The 18,334-nt window shown below is 45.7% G+C and overlaps 1 protein-coding gene across 4 annotated transcripts in view; it reads right to left on the reverse strand.

Annotated features, from left to right (window-relative positions):
- The window catches only part of ANAPC7 (anaphase promoting complex subunit 7), a 79,042-nt gene that overhangs the window by 58,327 nt on the left and 2,381 nt on the right, over positions 1 to 18,334 (reverse strand). The window contains exon 1 of one of the 4 annotated variants that reach the window (XM_068245415.1): positions 13,553 to 13,689. The exons of 2 other annotated variants lie outside the window; for them this stretch is intronic. Coding sequence is in view for 1 of the 2 variants with exons in the window: in XM_068245388.1 (XP_068101489.1) it covers positions 11,880 to 11,920 (41 nt within the window). In the remaining variant the exon portion in view is untranslated. Of the gene's footprint in view, positions 1 to 11,879; positions 11,982 to 13,552; positions 13,690 to 18,334 lie in introns of those variants that run through there. One more of the 4 variants, XM_068245388.1, reaches the window with a different exon arrangement.

Genomic DNA, 18,334 nt, shown 5'->3' on the forward strand with positions numbered 1-18,334 from the left:
CATTACTGTGAGTTGGGCTGCGTTACAGGCTGCTCTAACATGCGCCTGTAGCGTCTCACTGTGAAAGCAGCCTAAATTACTCTTAGAAATATCCTGGCGCTCCCCTTCCCTCACTAACTTCTGCGCCTCCCAGACGTTCCTCCAAGCAGTGCAGAGCTATTCCAAAGTGCAAAGGTTCAAGTTTTGAGCTGCTTGGGCTCCACCTGCGCCTTGCTTTCGATGTGCTTGCGCGGTTTAGATTAACGCACCCTCACTAGGGAGCTTCTCAATGTTCATATTTGACTGGAGAATTCCGACAAATATGAAGATGACCAGGAGGGGTGGTGGACCCACGGCACCAGGACACTTAAAAAAAATTATCTAGCCTACCATGGGCTTCTGCCATTTTGTTTTTATGTCCCCAGTTTAGGGGTACTTTAAAGCCAGAATAATGTATTGCCACAATCGCAACAGCCAACTTGTAGCAGGAGCACTATCCATAGGAACAAAAAAAAAAAAAAAAACAACTTTCCTCCCCATTTCACCTTAATATTGTCATTGATCATGTTGGGAGTATGTGATTGTTTGTCCATGCAGCAACTAATCAGTCATGATATTTCTCACAGAAACCCTGAAGGCCAATGCTGTGAATCCCTGAACTGGGCACAGAATTTATGGGTGAAAGGGGAACCATAGCATTTCTACTTCATAAACTGCCTCATCATTTCTGCATAAAAGTGGTGGATCCATCCATTGCTACAAATAACCTGTAGAAATCTTCTGGATTACACACAATCTTGGTCAGAAGCACTTCAGAACTCATAATCATTGTTTCTTCTGATCAGCTGTCAATATTTTAATTCATCCTCATTGTGAACTGTAGTAAATATGGGCTATATAGTCGGAGAACATTTATATTGGACTTTTCTCCTTGCAGACTGAAAAGCACCAGAGTTGCAGTCACTATGACGCACTCTATAGACTGCAGCAGTGTCAGGCTGTAGACACACTATGAGCCCTTTCTGAGTTTTTTTTTTTTTTTTTTTTTAAAAGGAGCGTTTAAAAAAAAACAACAACTTTACATTGACTTGGACAAAATTTGTGGTAAAATTGCAGCGATCTCAATTTTTTTTGTAGAAATCACAATTGCAGCAATTTCACCATGATTTAAAAAAGAAAAAAAAAACTGCACAGAAAGCGCTGAGGGTTCGATAAGGCTGAGGCCTAGTGCACACCAGAGCGTTTCGGGTGCGGTTTGCGATCCTCTTGCGGGTGCGGATCCGCTAGGGTAATGTATTTCAATGGGCTGGTGCACACCAGAGCGGGAGGCGTTTTGCAGAAACGCATACTCCCGGGCTGCTGCAGATTTTGGATTGCGGATGTGTTTCTGCCTCAATGTTAAGTATAGGAAAAACGCAAACTGCTCTGAAAAATGGCACTTCAGAGCGGTTTGCCAGGCGTTTTTTGTTACAGTAGCTGTTCAGTAACAGCTTTACTGTAACAATACATGAAATCTACTACACCAAAAACGCTTTCCAAAACCGCAAAATGCTAGCTGAAACGCTACAGAAAAAGAACAAGAGTTTCAAAATCTGCTAGCATTTTGCGGATCTGCTAGTGTTTTTTGGTGTGCACCAGGCCTTAGAGAGCACTCACCGTGTGTCTACAGCCTTAGGGAGTCTTTTAGAGAACAATAACTGGGAGAAAAATGTTTCATGTATATTCTTAATGGTGTTTCCACTACACCAATTAGAAGAAGTACTTCAGTAAATACAAGGATATGTAATAAAAAAAAAAAATATTTTTTTACTGTCCAAAAACCAGTCAACAATGGGACGTTTTTTCTTTTTTCAAGTTACTTAAAAATAAAAATACATGCAAAAACAATCAGTGAAAAAATGATTCAATGTATATAGTAAATACACTAGAGCAACAACGTCGACTTGTTTCGGATCTTAGGGACCCTTCTTCAGGCCTTTATATAAATAGTGTACATCTATAATTAAATACAAAAAATAAAATAAGGAACATCAAATGTCACCATAGTAATAAAATGCAACGAAATGTGTTACAAAAATGCAGACAAGATGAAAAGAATACCAATAAAGTCAGAAAAAACAATGTGAGAGCACTGGAGAGAGTACTTTGTAGCCAGTAGAAAGAAATCTCTCCTATTCACTGCTTACATACACCAGCTCTACACCTTTTTATTGGGTGTTTCTTTCTACTGGCTACAAAGTATTCTCTCCAGTGCGCTCACATTGTTTTTTTCTGACTCTATTGGTGCCTTTTTTTTCCAGCAATGTTAGGGAGTCTTGACCCAGGTCTCCTACTGAATAGGTGCAGGCTTACTGAACAGGACAAGCCGAGATTCAAACCCAAGTCTCCTGTGACAGAGGCCATTACGTCTGAGAACCTGAACTGAAAATAAAAAGTCAAAATAACCATACACAGGTCATACTTACCTCCTGTGTAGTCTATTCAATCTGTTTCTCCTCTCCTGCATCCCATTTGTCCACTGTGATCAAAAGTAACTATCTGTCCTCTATTTTAGAAATGACCATTACCCCATAACCGCTTCCTGGTCAGCACACTGTTAAACTGTAAGGTCACCCACTTGAGCCATAGGGAAACATGGACATTACCTTGCACATTAAGTTGTAACTGACAGCTGCTGATATATAACTGACAGCAACTGGTATATTTCAGTTCTGACAAAATATTGTCAGAAATGGAAGATCACTGTAAGAAGAAAATGGTGAGCTTCTGAGAGGAACTGATGGGGAGGTTATAATGTAATATTCATTTGCAGCAAAGTCATGTGTTTGTTTAAAATAATTTTACTCGCTTCAGGTTCCCTTTAACCATTACACTATCCAGCCACTTGAAGACAGTTGAATAGGAAAGTCCCTGCTGCTTACCTGGTAGCAGTGTTCTGGCGAGTCTTCCAGGACAGCCCTCCTGAGATTGTGTAAGTCTCCCCTCCCAAGTCGGAAACACCTGACAAGAATTAAAATAATAATTAGTATAAATCCCACCTCCCCACAATCTCCTCCAGTTTAATGAAGAGAACCGAGTCCACCAACCGCTATCATACCAATAATAATATAATATAATAGGGCCGGGAACTTAGGCGGCCGTCCTGGAGGACTCGCCGGAACACTGCTACCAGGTAAGCAGCCGGCACTTCCTCCCTACGTCCTCCAGGACGGCCCTCCTGAGATTTAGCGAGAAATTTACCTTAGGGTGGGATAACCGCTTGAAGAACCTTGCGGCCAAAGGCCTGGTCCTGACTGGAAAGCACTTCCACTCTGTAATGCTTGATGAATGTCGAGTGGCTGGACCAGGTTGCGGCTCGGCATATCTGATCCAGGGAGGCTCCCGACCTCTCTGCCCATGACGTTGAAAGTAATCTGGTAGAGTGTGCTGTAATGTGGTCAGGTACCTGCAACTGAGCCTCTGAGTAAGCAAGGGATATCAGCTGTCTAATCCATCTAGATACTGTCATCCTAGACACCTGAGATCCCCTCTTTGACCCCCCAAATGCAACTAATAGAATAGTGGAAGTCCTCCACTCCCTAGTTCTATCTAAATAAATCAAAACCGCTCTCCTGACATCGAGTGCCTAACCTCCTTTCCTTATCGTTCTGCAGAGTAGCCAAGAAAGAGGGAAGTATAATATCCTGGGTCCTATGAAAGGATGTAGATACCTTAGGTAAATAAGAGGGATCAAGTCTAAAGACGATCCTATCAGCATGAACTACCATGTATGGATCTTTTATTGACAGGGCCTGGATATCCCCCACTCTGCGAGCCAAGGTAATAGCCACTAAGAAAGCCACCTTCAGTGTAAGAAATTTTAATGGAACTGAGTTCAATGGTTCAAACTTGTCAGAGGTTAAAAAATCCAGCACCAATGACAAATCCCAAGGAGGGATCAATTTCTGAGGAATCGGTTGAGAACGTTCCACCGATCTCAAAAAATTCTTAACATAAACATCCGCGGATAACCGCCTGGAAAGAAAAATGGAGAGAGCTGACACCTGCGCTCTAAGGGTACTAACAGCCTACTGACATTTAAATCCCTTAATAATTTAGGCCCTGGATACATGAAAGATATGTTGCAGCTGCGTAGCAATCCCCGCATTCTCAGATCAACAGGTTCTAATAATCTAGTCATACCCAGAGTCCACTTGGAAACTTTTGGTCCCAGAGCCTTCTGTCATGCTGCCCCTACGTTTTGGAACTCCTTACCTCAACAGATCAGGACAGCTCCATCCCTGGACGTGTTTAAATCCAGACTGAAAACCCACCTGTTCAGTTTGGCATTTGCAGAAATATAACTTTTGTTGTGTGAATACTTCATCCTACTAATTACTGAATCTGAGAGAGCCTAAGCGCTTTGAGTCCTATGGGAGAAAAGCGCTATAGAAATGTTATTGTATTGTATTGTATTAACAGTCAATCCTAACCGAACCCCCTCCTGCAAAAATTCCAAAACTGAAGATATATTATCCGCCCTGGAAACATTCTTCTGTTTCCAAGCCGAGAAAGTGTACCAAACCTTATTGTATTTATTTCTAGTAGCTGGTTTTCTACAGGCTAACAAGGTCCTAACTACATCCCTGGAGAATCCTTGACTCCTCAACATCTGCTCCTCAGGATCCATGCAGTGAGGTTCAGGAACCTTGGATTCGGATGGACCTGCCCGTTCTGCAACAATAAGTCCGGTCTGTACTGAAGATGCCAAGGACCCCGGAAAATTAAGGACTGAAGGAGAGGGAACCAGGCTCTCCTTGGCCACCAAGTAGCCACCAGTATTACCTCCGCCTTTTCTGACTGGATCTTCCTGAGGACTCTCGGTATCAACTTGAACGGAGGAAACGCGTAAAGCAGACCCTCCGGCCAAGGAATCGACAGGCCGTCTATTCTGCTTGTTGAAGCAGAAGGATCCAGGGTACAGAAATCTTTCACCTTTGCATTCTCTGGGTTTTTCAAACAGGTCGAGAGTCGGAACCCCCCAACGCTCTGTGATCTCTCGGAATGTATCTGGATTGAGTTCCCATTCCGAATCTTCCACTAGGTGCCTGCTTAGGGAATCTGTACGTCTGTTGTGGACACCGCGAATGTGGACTGCCGATAAGGACTCCAGATTCGTTTCTGATCACGACATTATTTGAGATGTCAGATCCTGAAGGTCCGGCACCCTCGTGCCCCCTTGCTTCCTGACATAGCAAACCGAGACGAAATTGTCCGAGAATATCAGAACCTTCGAGTTGGAGATTATTGGAAGAAGGGCCTGTAACCCTAATAGAATTGCCTTGAGTTCTCTGTAATTTGATGACATGTGGGACATCTGCTGGTCCCACAACCCCTGGGCCTGGTGACCTAGGCAGTGAGCCCCCCAGCCCCAAGCACTGGCATCCGTGTATAACTTTAACGGAACCTCCTGGGTCCATCTGCGACCCTGATTCAAAATTGGCCAGGTGACTCCACCAGAGAAGGGAGTCTGTTACCTCTTCTGGTACCCTCACCGTCACGTCCAGTGATCGATGATCCCTGTCCCAGTTTGTCAATACCCAGGTCTGAAGTCTCCGCGAATGGCCCTGGGCCCATTCCACTGCCGGAATGGCAGATGACATCAGACCTAGGATCGAAACCAATTTGCGCAGGGAAACCTGAGGATTCAACCTCAATTCCCGAGCTTCTGACATCAACCTGTCTACCTTCGGTTCTGGCAGAAAGACACGTCTGACCGTCGTGTCCCATCTGAGACCTAAAAAAATTAGACTTTGAACCGGATTCAAGTGAGACTTCTCCGAGCTCACTATCCATCCCAGTTTTCGTAAGAGCTGCAGAGAAAAACCTAGCTCCCTCTGCAAGGCTTCTCGCATCTCTGCCATAAAAAGAGAGTCGTCTAAATAAGGAAGAACCCTTACATTGTGGAGATGTAGATAGCCCATTACCTCCGCCACCACCTTCGTAAATATCCTTGGGGCCGACGATATCCCGAACGGGAGAGCCCGATATTGAAAATGGCATATCGACTCTCCCATCCGAATCGCAAACCTCAAAAAAACTTCTGAAAGAGAGGGTGAATGGGGATGTGGAGGTAAGCATCCTCCAGATCTACCGTAGCAAGAAAGGCTCCTGGAGACATAAGGTTGCGGACCGATGCAATGCTCTCCATCCTGAATCTCTTCTCCACAATGTAAGGGTTCAGGGGTTTCAAATTCAAAATCATTCGGAACTTCCCCGAGTGCTTTTGTATTAAAAATACTGTTGAGTAGAAACCCCTCCCCCGATCTAATATCGGTACTGGCTGAATAACGTTCTTCTGAAGAAGAGAAGAGACGGACTCCATCAGAGCTACCGCTCTGATCTGATCCCTGGGGATCGACGTGACTACAAACCGGGAGGGAGGAGGAGATACAAACTCTATCCTGTATCCCTGCTGAATTAAGTTCAGAATAAACTCGCTCTTTGAAACTTCTCGCCAAGCCGGCGCAAAGTAGCGAAGTCTCCCCCCCACCGGAATCTGTCAGTCATTTTGCGGATTTTGCAGCGGCGGAGGCTGGTTGAGGCCTATTAAACAAGAATGGCCTGCCTCTGCCTGCGTTATAGGTCAATCTTCTTTTCTGTCTCTGCCCTTCTGACCGCCTATGTTCCTGCCTGAAGAAGGGCTTCTTGTTCTGAAAGGGCCGCTTCTCCCTCTTTTTTTCCGGAAACTTCCTGGCCCTGTTGGGAGGATCTTTCTAAGACAGAATCTAAATCACTTCCAAATAACAGGTTACCGTGAAACGCCATTCCACAAAGTTTCTGCTTGGAAGTATCCTCCCCCTCCCAAGTATTTAACCAAACGGCTCTGCGAGCCGAGTTGATTAATGCCGCCGTCTTAGCTGCTGCCCTGAGACTCTCAGTGGCCGCATCTGCTAAGAATGCTACTGATTTAATTATAACTGGTAAACTTTCCAAAATCGTTGCATGAGGCGTGCCATCCTCCAAACGTTCCTGAAGTCCCCGAATCCATTTATCAAGATTACGGGCCACACACACGGAGGAAATGGCAGGCTTGAAGGAGAAAGATGTTGCGTCCCATGCCCTCTTGAGAAGGGCCTCTGCCTTTCTGTCCATCGGGTCCTTCAAGGCTCCCATATCCTCAAAAGATAAATCTGTATCTTTTGAGCACTGGGAGAGAGGAGCATCCAATCATGGACACTTAAACAATGATTCATGCTCCTCTACATTGAAAGGAAATCGTCGTTTGAAGGACCTCGGCACAAACAGCCTTCCCTCAGGATCCTTCCACTGGGCAGAAATAACACTTTTAATTGCTCTATGAACTGGGAAAACAAGACCCCCCCGATCCTCTAAACCTCTATAAAGGTCATCCTGAGGAGTAGAGGTCGACCTAGGCTCTTCAATCTGCTCCGAATCATATACTGCCTTAAGAAGCTCTGAAGTGTCCTCGGCCTCAAATAGATACCTAGGTATCTTGGTCCCCCCCAGGACCCCCCAATGGTCTGACTCGACCAGCTTCCCTTCCTCAGACTCATCAGATATCTCCTCCAAAGACAAGGAAGAGGAATCTCTGACCCTTCCCACCTGTGAAGCTCCCACCCCGACTGGAATCTCCGGAAGTACAGGTAAAGGAGGAGTCGGAACTATGGGGATGGAACTAGTCTGGGGAACCTGCGCCTGAGAAGTAACCACCGTTGGCTGAGCACTGGAGGCAAAGCAGCAGGTGTTTGTGAAAACGGAATCATCTGTACCGGGCAAGGAGGCAGAGCAGCTCTAAATGCTGAAAACGTAGTAGCTAGCTCCTGCTTCATTGATTTCATTAAGTCTAATAATGCCACAGTAGTGCTCTCAGGCCTAGGGGTATGAGATTTTGATTTACTGTAACATTCTGCACACAGAGCTTTGGTAGTCCCCTCAGGTAGCCTGCAACCACATTTAGCACACTTAATTGACTTTGCTGAACTCTTAAGTGGTTTCTGCAAAACAAAATAGACAAACAAGGGACCCACAAAGGGTACTTAGCTACCGAGCCAACAAGAGTACATATCAAAACCTGCAAGTACTGTTAATGCATCTTACCGGCTGCTGTCCCGCCTCCCCCCGTGACAGCCGAAGATGTCTGCTGCGCCTCTGGAGCGGGCTCTGCTGACTGCTCCATAGCCCCTGCAGAGTGACACTGCCTCCGTGCAGTGTTTCAGGCGTGCTGGGTGGTCTGTTGCCTCCGCCGCAGGCGGTGTCAGATTATGCCGGCGTGGTCCCTCCTGCTCAGCGTGCCTGAGCTGAGCCAAGTCGGAAAGGAAAAAGCCGATACGCGCACTCGGGGACCGCCCCTAAATACACGCGACCAAACTTCCGCCTGACGGCATGCGTCGCGTCATCTCCGTGTCACTTCCGGCATCCTCTCCAACCCAATTTCCGGAATTTCAGACACGGAAGAGCCGTCCAGCGTCCACCCAGCCGCCATTAAATAGAACGAGCGGTGGCCATGAAAAAATCCTCCGATTTCCTCACTCCACAAGTGAATAGAGGTATGGCTGCCCCTTCATCCACCAGCTAGATCGCGCCCAGCGCTGACCTAAACCGCTCCTCCATTCCATAGTCATTGTTCATAAGCCTGGCTTCAGAAGTAGGTGCCAACAGGCTCCCCTACCACCAGGAACAACTTCATAGGTGCTTCCGTGACAAGTCCAGGAAAAAAACAAAAAACTGGAGGAGATTGTGGGGAGGTGGGATTTATACTAATTATTATTTTAATTCTTGTCAAGTGTTTCCGACTTGGGAGGGGAGACTTACACAATCTCAGGAGGGCCGTCCTGGAGGACGTAGGGAGGAATATTGTCCATCACTAGAGAGCATTCCTTGACACCAACCGCAGTGTACAAGGTTAAAGGATACCCGAAGTGACATGCGACATGATGATAGACATGGGTATTTACATTGCCAAGCACACAAAGAACTATGCTGTGTTCCTTTTTTTCTTTCTCTGCCTGAAATATCAGGTATGTAAGTGGCTGACTCAGTCCTGAATTAGACAGGAAGTGACCACAGTGTGACCCTCACTGATAAGAAATTCCCCTTTTTATCTCTTTTACATTTTCTGCTAGGAAAGTGTTTTATAGTTGGAATTTCTTATCAGTGAGGGTCACACTGTGGTCACTTCCTGTATGAGTCAGGACTGAGTCAGCCACTTACATACCTGATATTTAACTCTTTCAGATAGAGAAAGAAAAAAATGAACACAGCATAGTTATTTGTGTGCTAGGCACTGTACATACACGTCTATCTCATCATGTCACTTCGGGTATTCTTTAAACACTCTCAAAGCACCTGGTCAGAAGAAAGACTGGCACTGGCCAATTAATATCGCACATGAGGGATTTTATCAAACGGATGCATCTATCGCACGGAAAATCGTACCGTGTGTACCCAGGGGTGTGTGTGTAGGTGTGTGTGTGTGTGTGTGTGTGTGTAGGGGCAGGGCCAGGCCGAGGCAGAGGCTGGAGAAGCTCCAGCCTCAGGGCGCAGTGTAGGAGGGGGCGCACAATTCATTCAGCTGTCATTCCTAATTGTGTATGAAGCAGAAAGAAATAAGAAAAGGGGATACATAGCAGTGACTGCAAGCCAGATAACTAGAGATTAAGGTGTTGGGGAGGTTGTGGGCCCTGTGGCCCTCTTAGTCTAATAGCAATCAGTGTGTGACAGCTGGGGTGGAAGGGATGGAGGGGCGCACTTTGGTGTCTCAGCCTTGGGTGCTGGAGGACCTTGTCCCGGCTCTGTGTAGGGGTGTGTGTGTGTAGGGGTGTGTGTGTGTGTATATAGAGGTGTGTGTGTGTGTGTGTGTGTGTAGAGGTGTGTGTGTGTGTGTGTGTGTGTGTGTGTGTGTGTGTGTGTGTGTGTGTGTGTGTGTGTATAGAGGTGTGTGTGTGTGTGTGTGTGTGTGTGTGTGTGTGTGTAGAGGTGTGTGTGTGTGTAGAGGTGTGTGTGTGTGTGTGTGTGTATAGAGGTGTGTGTGTGTGTGTGTGTGTGTGTATATAGAGGTGTGTGTGTGTGTGTGTGTGTGTGTGTGTGTGTGTGTGTGTGTGTGTGTGTATATATAGAGGTGTGTGTGTGTATATAGAGGTAGGTGTGTGTGTGTGTGTGTGTGTGTATATAGAGGTGTGTGTGTGTGTGTGTGTGTGTGTGTGTGTGTATATATAGAGGTGTGTGTGTGTATATAGAGGTGTGTGTGTGTATATAGAGGTGTGTGTGTGTGTGTATAGAGGTGTGTGTGTGTGTATATAGAGGTGTGTGTGTGTGTATATAGAGGTGTGTGTGTGTGTATATAGAGGTGTGTGTGTGTGTGTGTGTGTGGTGTATAGAGGTGTGTGTGTGTGTGTGTGTATATAGAGGTGTGTGTATAGAGATGTGTGTGTGTGTGTGTGTGTGTGTGTGTGTGTGTGTGTGTATAGAGGTGTGTGTGTGTGTGTGTATATGTATATAGAGGTGTGTGTGTGTGTGTGTGTGTGTGTGTATAGAGGTGTGTGTGTGTGTGTATATATAGAGGTGTGTGTGTGTATATATATAGAGGTGTGTGTGTGTGTGTGTGTGTGTGTGTGTGTATAGAGGTGTGTGTGTGTGTGTGTGTGTGTATAGAGGTGTGTGTGTGTGTGTGTGTGTGTGTATAGAGGTGTGTGTGTGTGTGTGTATATAGAGGTGTGTGTGTGTGTGTGTGTGTGTGTGTGTGTGTGTGTGTGTATATAGAGGTGTGTGTGTGTGTGTGTGTGTGTATGTGTGTATATAGAGGTGTGTGTGTGTGTATGTGTGTGTGTATGTGTGTGTGTATGTGTGTGTGTGTATGTGTATGTGTGTGTATATATATATATATATATATATATATGTGTGTGTGTGTGTGTGTGTGTGTATAGAGGTGTGTGTGTGTGTGTGTGTATAGGGGTGTGTGTGTATAGGGGTGTAGGGGTGTGTGTATAGGGGTGTAGGGGTGTGTGTGTGTGTGTGTGTGTGTATAGAGAGAGTTGTGTGTGTGTGTGTGTAGAGAGGTGTGTGTGTGTGTGTGTGTGTGTGTATATAAAGGTGTGTGTGTGTGTATATAGAGGTGTGTGTGTGTGTGTGTGTGTATAGAGAGTTGTGTGTGTGTGTGTGTGTGTATGTAGAGAGTTGTGTGTGTGTGTGTGTGTTGCATAAAGTAAAAACAGCATGGTAACGCATGTGTTATAAATGACTGAACTGTAATGGAGACTGGACATAGACGTTAATACAAAGCCTGCATGCAGTGAGTTAGAGCATAGGTTCTCAACGTGTGGTATGCGTACCCCAGGGAGTGCTTGGGCTTGATATACTTATCCAAAAATATATATTTGTCAAGGGGTACTTGTGATAATGTTTACTATCCTAGTGGGTACTTGGTGAGTACATTGTTTTAAAAGGGTTACATACCAATAAAATGTTGAGAAACAGTGAGTTAGAGTAACGTGATCAGTTACAACACAGCACTGTGAACAGCCCCATACAATTGAATGGCAGTGAGTTGACATGTAGAATTATTCTGCAAGGCAACTGATGCATTGTGAATGGAGCCTTCACATGTATCCACCCCTTTGCAGCCTGAAGAGCAGAGTGATGCAAATGAAGCAGCTGTAGCCCCATCCGCAGAACTTGATACAGACTGCCTCAACACCAGTGTTTTAAGTTAAATGATCAAACTTCCCTTGTCTACAGGAAGTGAAGTCTTGGTTCCTGCTCAGCAATGCCAGTCCTTTCTCACATGGTTTGAGGGAGGTGCCATGTTGCCTGTTATTTGAATGTTTTGGATGGCTCAATCTACGGTTGTGATTAATTCCACAAGTGGAATATGAATGAGTATTCACAGCAAAATGCAACACCTTGGATTGGACTTCCTTCTCTTTGCTTGGGAGAGTTCCATGTCATAAAGGTTCTTTATCCATGTGTCCTTTTTTGTTCTGGGGCATTTCCATATGTTTGCTTTATCATTTTCTGCTCTTTGTTCAACTGGAACAACCATACATAAACGGGGGAGGAGGCCTTAGACATGCTTTGTTATCAACATACACTGCCATTTTACCGTGCTTGCCAAGACATTTAAAAAAAATTACATATCACAATGAACATCCGCGTTGAGTTTCAATTAGGTAGACTGTTGGTTTAAAGGGAACCTAAACTAAGAAGGATATGGATTTTCCTTTTAAAATAATACCAGTTGCCTGACTCTCCTGCTGATACTGTGTCTCTAATACTTTCAGCCGCAGCCCCTGAACAAGCATGTTGATCAGGTGCTCTGACTGAAGTCAGACTGGATTAGCTGCATGCTTGTTTCAGGTGTGTGATTCAGCCACTACTGCAGCTAAAGAGATCAGCCGAGCTGCCAGGCAACTGGTATTGTTTAAAAGGATAAATCCATATCCCTCTGAGTTTAGGTTCCCTTTAAGTAAGTGAATTACCTGTACCTCACAAATACCCAAGAATAGCCAAATTAGCACCAAAGTTACAAATAGAACAAGAATTATTGCCTTTGTCAAGTTCTGAATGTATGATGGTTCTCCTTGTCCCAGGGGACTCCAAGAACAAGAAAGGAGACAAAAGTGATCTAATGAAGCCAGATACATACTTCTTTGTTGAGAAATGTCTCACTGTTTGCCCCAGTAGTTTATTAATATCAAGAAATGTAAAGCAATCACCCCAACTCAGGCACAGCTATTCAAACCTTTACACACTTTCTTCCCCAATCTATGGGCTCTATTTATAAAAGGAGCTCACCAGAAAACATGCTGTTACCTTCTGAAAATAATGGTAGTCTACATATCAGCAGGTTTATAGAAATGGATAACGTTATGCAGGGACACCACACTACCATTTTAACAGTTCTTTAGTGACTACTGTCATAATCATAAATTGCCTGTCAGGCTGATCACTACATTGGGCTCTATTCATAAAACCTTACCGCAAGTTTTCCGCTCAAAACAGCGGATTTTCCCGTCCATTTAGCAAAGTGGGCATTCATAAGAGCTGTTCCCGCATGAAAATCTACAATCCCCCAGCAGAGCGAGAAATTTCCGCCTTCTCCAGTGTTTTTCTAGATTTATCTAGAAATAAGTAACAAAATGGCCATTCATAAAGATTAGAGGAAGCGGTATGTGGACGGGAAATACCGCTTCCTCTGATTTTGCGGATTACATACAAGTGAATGGGACAGACCTCCCAGAGAGAGCAGTGCACGGAGGGACTCTGCCGGCTGAAGTGTTTCCACATGCCTTCCGACAGCTTACCGTCAGCCTTCAGCGGGAGATCTCCGCTCTTGCATCGCAGCTGGCTAGATTTTTATGAATGACCACCCAGAAGTCTAAAATACCGCTGCGGTATTTTCCCTCCAGGAGTTTTTTCGCCACAGATGATTATGACTAGAGCCCATTGTCTGCCACATGCCCTTCTTCACTTTATAATAAGAAATGGAGAGCAGTGTGTATCAAACACCAGGTTTGACACTATACCGTATAACACACTGGTAAGCAGCCACAATGAAAGTCAATGGACCACTTACCGCAACTTTCAAAACAGCCAAGAACTGACAGTCATGACTCATGAAGGGGCAATCGGTTTACTTGTACTAGTAGATTACCAGAGGAAACAAAAAATGTTCCCATTTTTATAAATAAATCCTATATAATAAAACCCCTGTGCCTCTGCGCGGGGGGGGGGGGGGGGGGATGTGTGTGTGTGTGTGTGTTTCCAGACTTGACAGTTTGCTATCTGTGAACCTCATTGCATTGTGGGAAAGACCAGCTTTTTCCAACTGCCAAGCAAGCAACAGCTCCCTGTGTGCATGTACGGCAGACAGCGGTGGAGGATGGGCAAGCGGGATGCATCTGTGCTCACGTTGCTGGGGGGGGGGTTAACACCCATAGCCTAGCACCCATTTTTTAATGGGCGGGCTATTTTACTAGTCATTGTAATAAAAGGGGAGAATAAAACAAATCCGCATTCTTTAATACCCCAAAGTATAAGGCCTCGTTCACATCAGGGACGTTTCTGTGTGCTTTTCACAGCACATTGCCCTGTGCGTTCAGCAAGGTATTGATTTCCCCATGTAATTAAATGTTCCTGGTTCACATCTATGCGCTGCATTACAAAACTGTAGGGTTGCATACATTTCTGTGCGTTAAGCTGTAAAGCACGCATCAATGCAAGTGAATGGGTGCACTTTTTTTTAGCACATGCGTTTTTTTACCACCAATTGGGGGAAAAAAATTGGTGGTAAAAAAACGCATTTACATATGAAAAACAAAGCTTTCCCTATGCTTCCATGTCATCACACCTGGGGTAGATGCCCCGCCCACTCTACCCCACAGGATCTCAATTAGTATAAATTTTGGCAGTTACTGGCCCCCCCCAGTCTTTTTTTTGTCCTCGACTTCCTCACCTCACAGGGTCTACTGGGTCTACGTGAGTAGGGCAAGATTTGCCTGCAATTTTTTTATTTTCCCCCCCTGCCACACTGTTTTTACAGTGAAATTTTTTTCCTTTCCCATTGCAACTATAAATTAGTTGGGGAATCCCACACTCTGCTGGCTCTCAGGGGGAACGGGGGGCGCAGGTATATTATTAAGGTTTAAATAACCTGCGGGTTGCGCCCCCCACCTTTCGGCCGCCCGGTACCTAGGTTCGGTATTACATTGCTAAATGCAGTGTAGCTAGACTGGGGATCCCTTCTCACCTTGTTTTCCCTCTGCTAGCGGTGGTGGCTCTGCCTCGCTGTGCGGGCGGGGAGGTCCGCCTCTGTCTTCTCCCTGGACTTTCCGCATTGCTCTAGCGTGCGCTCCAGCTCGCATTTCCGCATCCTACAGGGTCCAGAAGGCGCTCCGCGTCCTACCTCCCCTGATTGGCCGTACGTAGGCGGAAGTGGGTAGGCTGTATCCTTCAGCGCCACGCTCTGCATTTAAAACTATGGCGGCGGTCGCTCGCTGGGTTCCTCTCTCTCTCTCTGCGCATAGGGGTAGAGGATGGACGCGGATGCGGGGCAGGAAGCGATGGAGCTGCAGCAGCCGGGAGCTTCTCATTCGGGGACCAGTGAACAACTCAGACGTAGGTGCCTCTCCTGCCCGCCCTATGCGACGCAGAGAGTATTTTCTGTATGTTTACTGAAACTCTCCTTTCTGTGTTTCTTCCTTTCAGCTGTGTTAGCTGATTCTATGGATCCTCCAGCGCACCCAGCAGACCAGCACAGGGCTCCAAGGTAGGGGGGGGGGGTTAAGGTAGGTTCTTAAGCCCTGTATAGTGACAGACACTATACTTATACAGTGTCTCTTTTAGTCCTAGAAAACATCGAAAGAAAAAGTCGAGATCCAAGTCAAAGACACGGGCCAATGTCCCCAGTACTGACTATAGAGAAAGAAGCAGATCCCCTCTCAGGAGCCACTCGCACAAGACCTGCTGGGCCTGCAACAGGGAAGCTTTGCCAGACAAAAGCGTATGCAGATCATGCTTCTCTGACATGGCTAGACAGACGGCACAGACTCCTATGGACGTTACACAGATGATAAAAGACGCTGTGCAAGAGTCTATGAGGGAATATGTTGCAACACTTCCCTCTCAGGCGCCTCAGTCTACGGAACAATCTACCACGATTAATGAGTCGGACGAGATTGCAGGAGGGTTTGACTTTGCCCTAGTCCAGCCGTACTTGCATGCAATAAGGGAAGCAATTGAGTGGGAAAGTTCGGATGAAGAACAACCCTCTACCAGTTCCAGAAAGCATAAGGAGTACTATACTCACCTTAAGAAAAAGACTACCTCATTTCCCATGATGGATGAGATCGCGGAGATCATTAAGGAGGAATGGGAGAAGATTGACAAGAAACCGCCGTTAAACAATCGACTCACGAAACTATATCCCATGAAAGCCAAGAATTCAAAGTCTTTAGATAATCCACCGACGGTGGACGCATCGGTCACCCGACTAGCGAAGCATATCACACTGCCAAGGGACAATGTAACGACATTTAAAGATGTGATGGAGAAAAAAATGGATTCCGAATTGAAGAAAATCTATACTCTAGCAGGTAGTGCCACAAAACCAGCGGTAGCACTAACCTCGGTAGCAAGAGCGATCAGAGCGTGGACTATAAATATAGAAGACGCCGTGAGAGCTGATGCCGACAAAGATGCTATAATAAGAGCTCTTGATGACTTCAACCTGACGGCAGACTATGTGGGGGAAGCCGCCGTAGATATAATAAGATGTACAGCAAGAACTATGGCGTCATCAGTAGTCGCAAAGAGAGCCTTATGGCTTAAATCATGGTCGGCTGATCAGTCATCACGTCAAGAATGGTGCAAAATACCTTATGATGGAGACAACCTATTCGGGAAGGAGTTAGAAAACGCTATCCAGAGAGTAACCGGGGGTAAATCCGGACTATTACCTCAGGACAGGAAGAATAGAAAACCTAATTATCAAGCAAACCGGTTCCAACAGTCAAGACTTCGAGCAGCCAGATCATACAGACCGGGCAGGGAATTCAAGAAAAACTGGCAGAGCAGTCACAGCAATCTGCAAAGAATTACACGCCAGAAGACCACTACTTCAGCCCCTAGCCAACAGAAGTCTTTTTGACAGGAGGGCCGTCCAAACTTGTCCGGTAGGCGGCAGATTGAAGAAATTCGGACAAATTTGGATGGAAGAAATAAACAACCCGTGGGTAATAAGGATAATAACCCAGGGACATCGTTGGAGCTTCCTGAAAAAACCTCCAAGAGCACACTTCGTACCAACCAGGATTCCAAAAAACCGAGAGAAAGCACTCCTTCTACAAGAATATGTACAGACACTTCTAGACAAAGAAGCTGTGGTGCCAGTGCCAGAACACCAGAGGGAAAAGGGGGTTTACTCCCCCTTATTCTTTGTACTCAAAAAAACTGGAGACTACCGACCGGTCCTCGACCTCCGTTACCTAAACAGACACATAAAACTCAAGAAATTCAGAATGGAGACGTTGCATTCGATAATTCAAGTAGTAAAACAATCAGATTGGATGCTTTCGGCGGACCTGGAGGACGCCTATTTGCACGTCCCCATACATTCGAGATTCCAGAAATATCTAAGGTTTGCAATAGGCCCAAGTCACTATCAGTTCAATTGCTTACCATTCGGAATCTGTACGGCACCACGAACCTTCACCAAGATCCTGCTCTCCTTAGTTGCCCTTCTGCGAACAAGGGGATTGCGCTTGTTTCATTACTTGGACGACCTACTTTTACTGGCGGCAGACAAGGAGACGTTAACCACCCAGAAACGAATTCTCCTAGATACACTCATTCACTTTGGTTGGAGAATAAACAAAGACAAGAGCCAATTGGAGCCGACCCAATCAATGATTTTCCTGGGGGCATTTTTTCAAACGAAACAGAACTTAGTGAGTCTGCCACAACACAAGATAGCATCGCTGATACAGAAAATAACCCAAGTCATCTCCCTGAACGAGTTGAAGGCAAGACAATGTGTCAGTCTAATGGGTTCAATGACCTCGACGTTTCAAGTAGTAAGATGGGCACATTGGCATATAAGGCCATTCCAATGGGGTTTCTTAACTCAATGGAACAAGGAAAACTGGAATCAGTCAATACAGATCACCACTCTGATGAAAAACAGCCTTGCATGGTGGACGGATATCAACAACCTATCCAGAGGACATTTGATCGAAGTCACGAACTCGATCACAATTACCACGGATGCCAGTCTACGGGGCTGGGGAGCACACTGTGGCACGCTAACAGCGCAGGGCCTTTGGAAAAACACAGATCCTCACACACAGTCGAACATCTTAGAGATAAGAGCTGTTTACCAGGCACTCCTGAGTTTCACTCATCTGATTCAGAACAGAACGGTAATCCTACGTATAGACAACAGCACGGCTGTCTCATATATAAGGAGACAGGGGGGGACAAGAAGTATAGCACTACTACAGGAGACGGCAGCTATCTTCCAATATGCGGAACAACATCTGTGGAATCTGTCAGCATTGCATATACCGGGGAAGGAGAATATTCTAGCGGACTATTTGAGCAGACACACGTTGGACAACAACGAATGGAGCCTGTCCACGGAGGTGTACCACTGGGTATGCAAACATCTTGGCAAGCCCGAACTAGACCTGATGGCAACGCCATCGAACACCAAATGCAGACACTTCTATTCCAGAGTTTATTGCAAAGAAGCCCTGTCAGTGGATGCACTGACAGCGGACTGGAACTTTACAACAGCATATGTGTTTCCCCCAATACCTATGATACAACGCTTCTTATCAAGACTCCACAAAGAGAAGGT

The sequence above is a fragment of the Hyperolius riggenbachi genome, chromosome 1 (assembly GCF_040937935.1).
Source record: "Hyperolius riggenbachi isolate aHypRig1 chromosome 1, aHypRig1.pri, whole genome shotgun sequence".
Lineage (NCBI taxonomy): Eukaryota > Metazoa > Chordata > Amphibia > Anura > Hyperoliidae > Hyperolius > Hyperolius riggenbachi.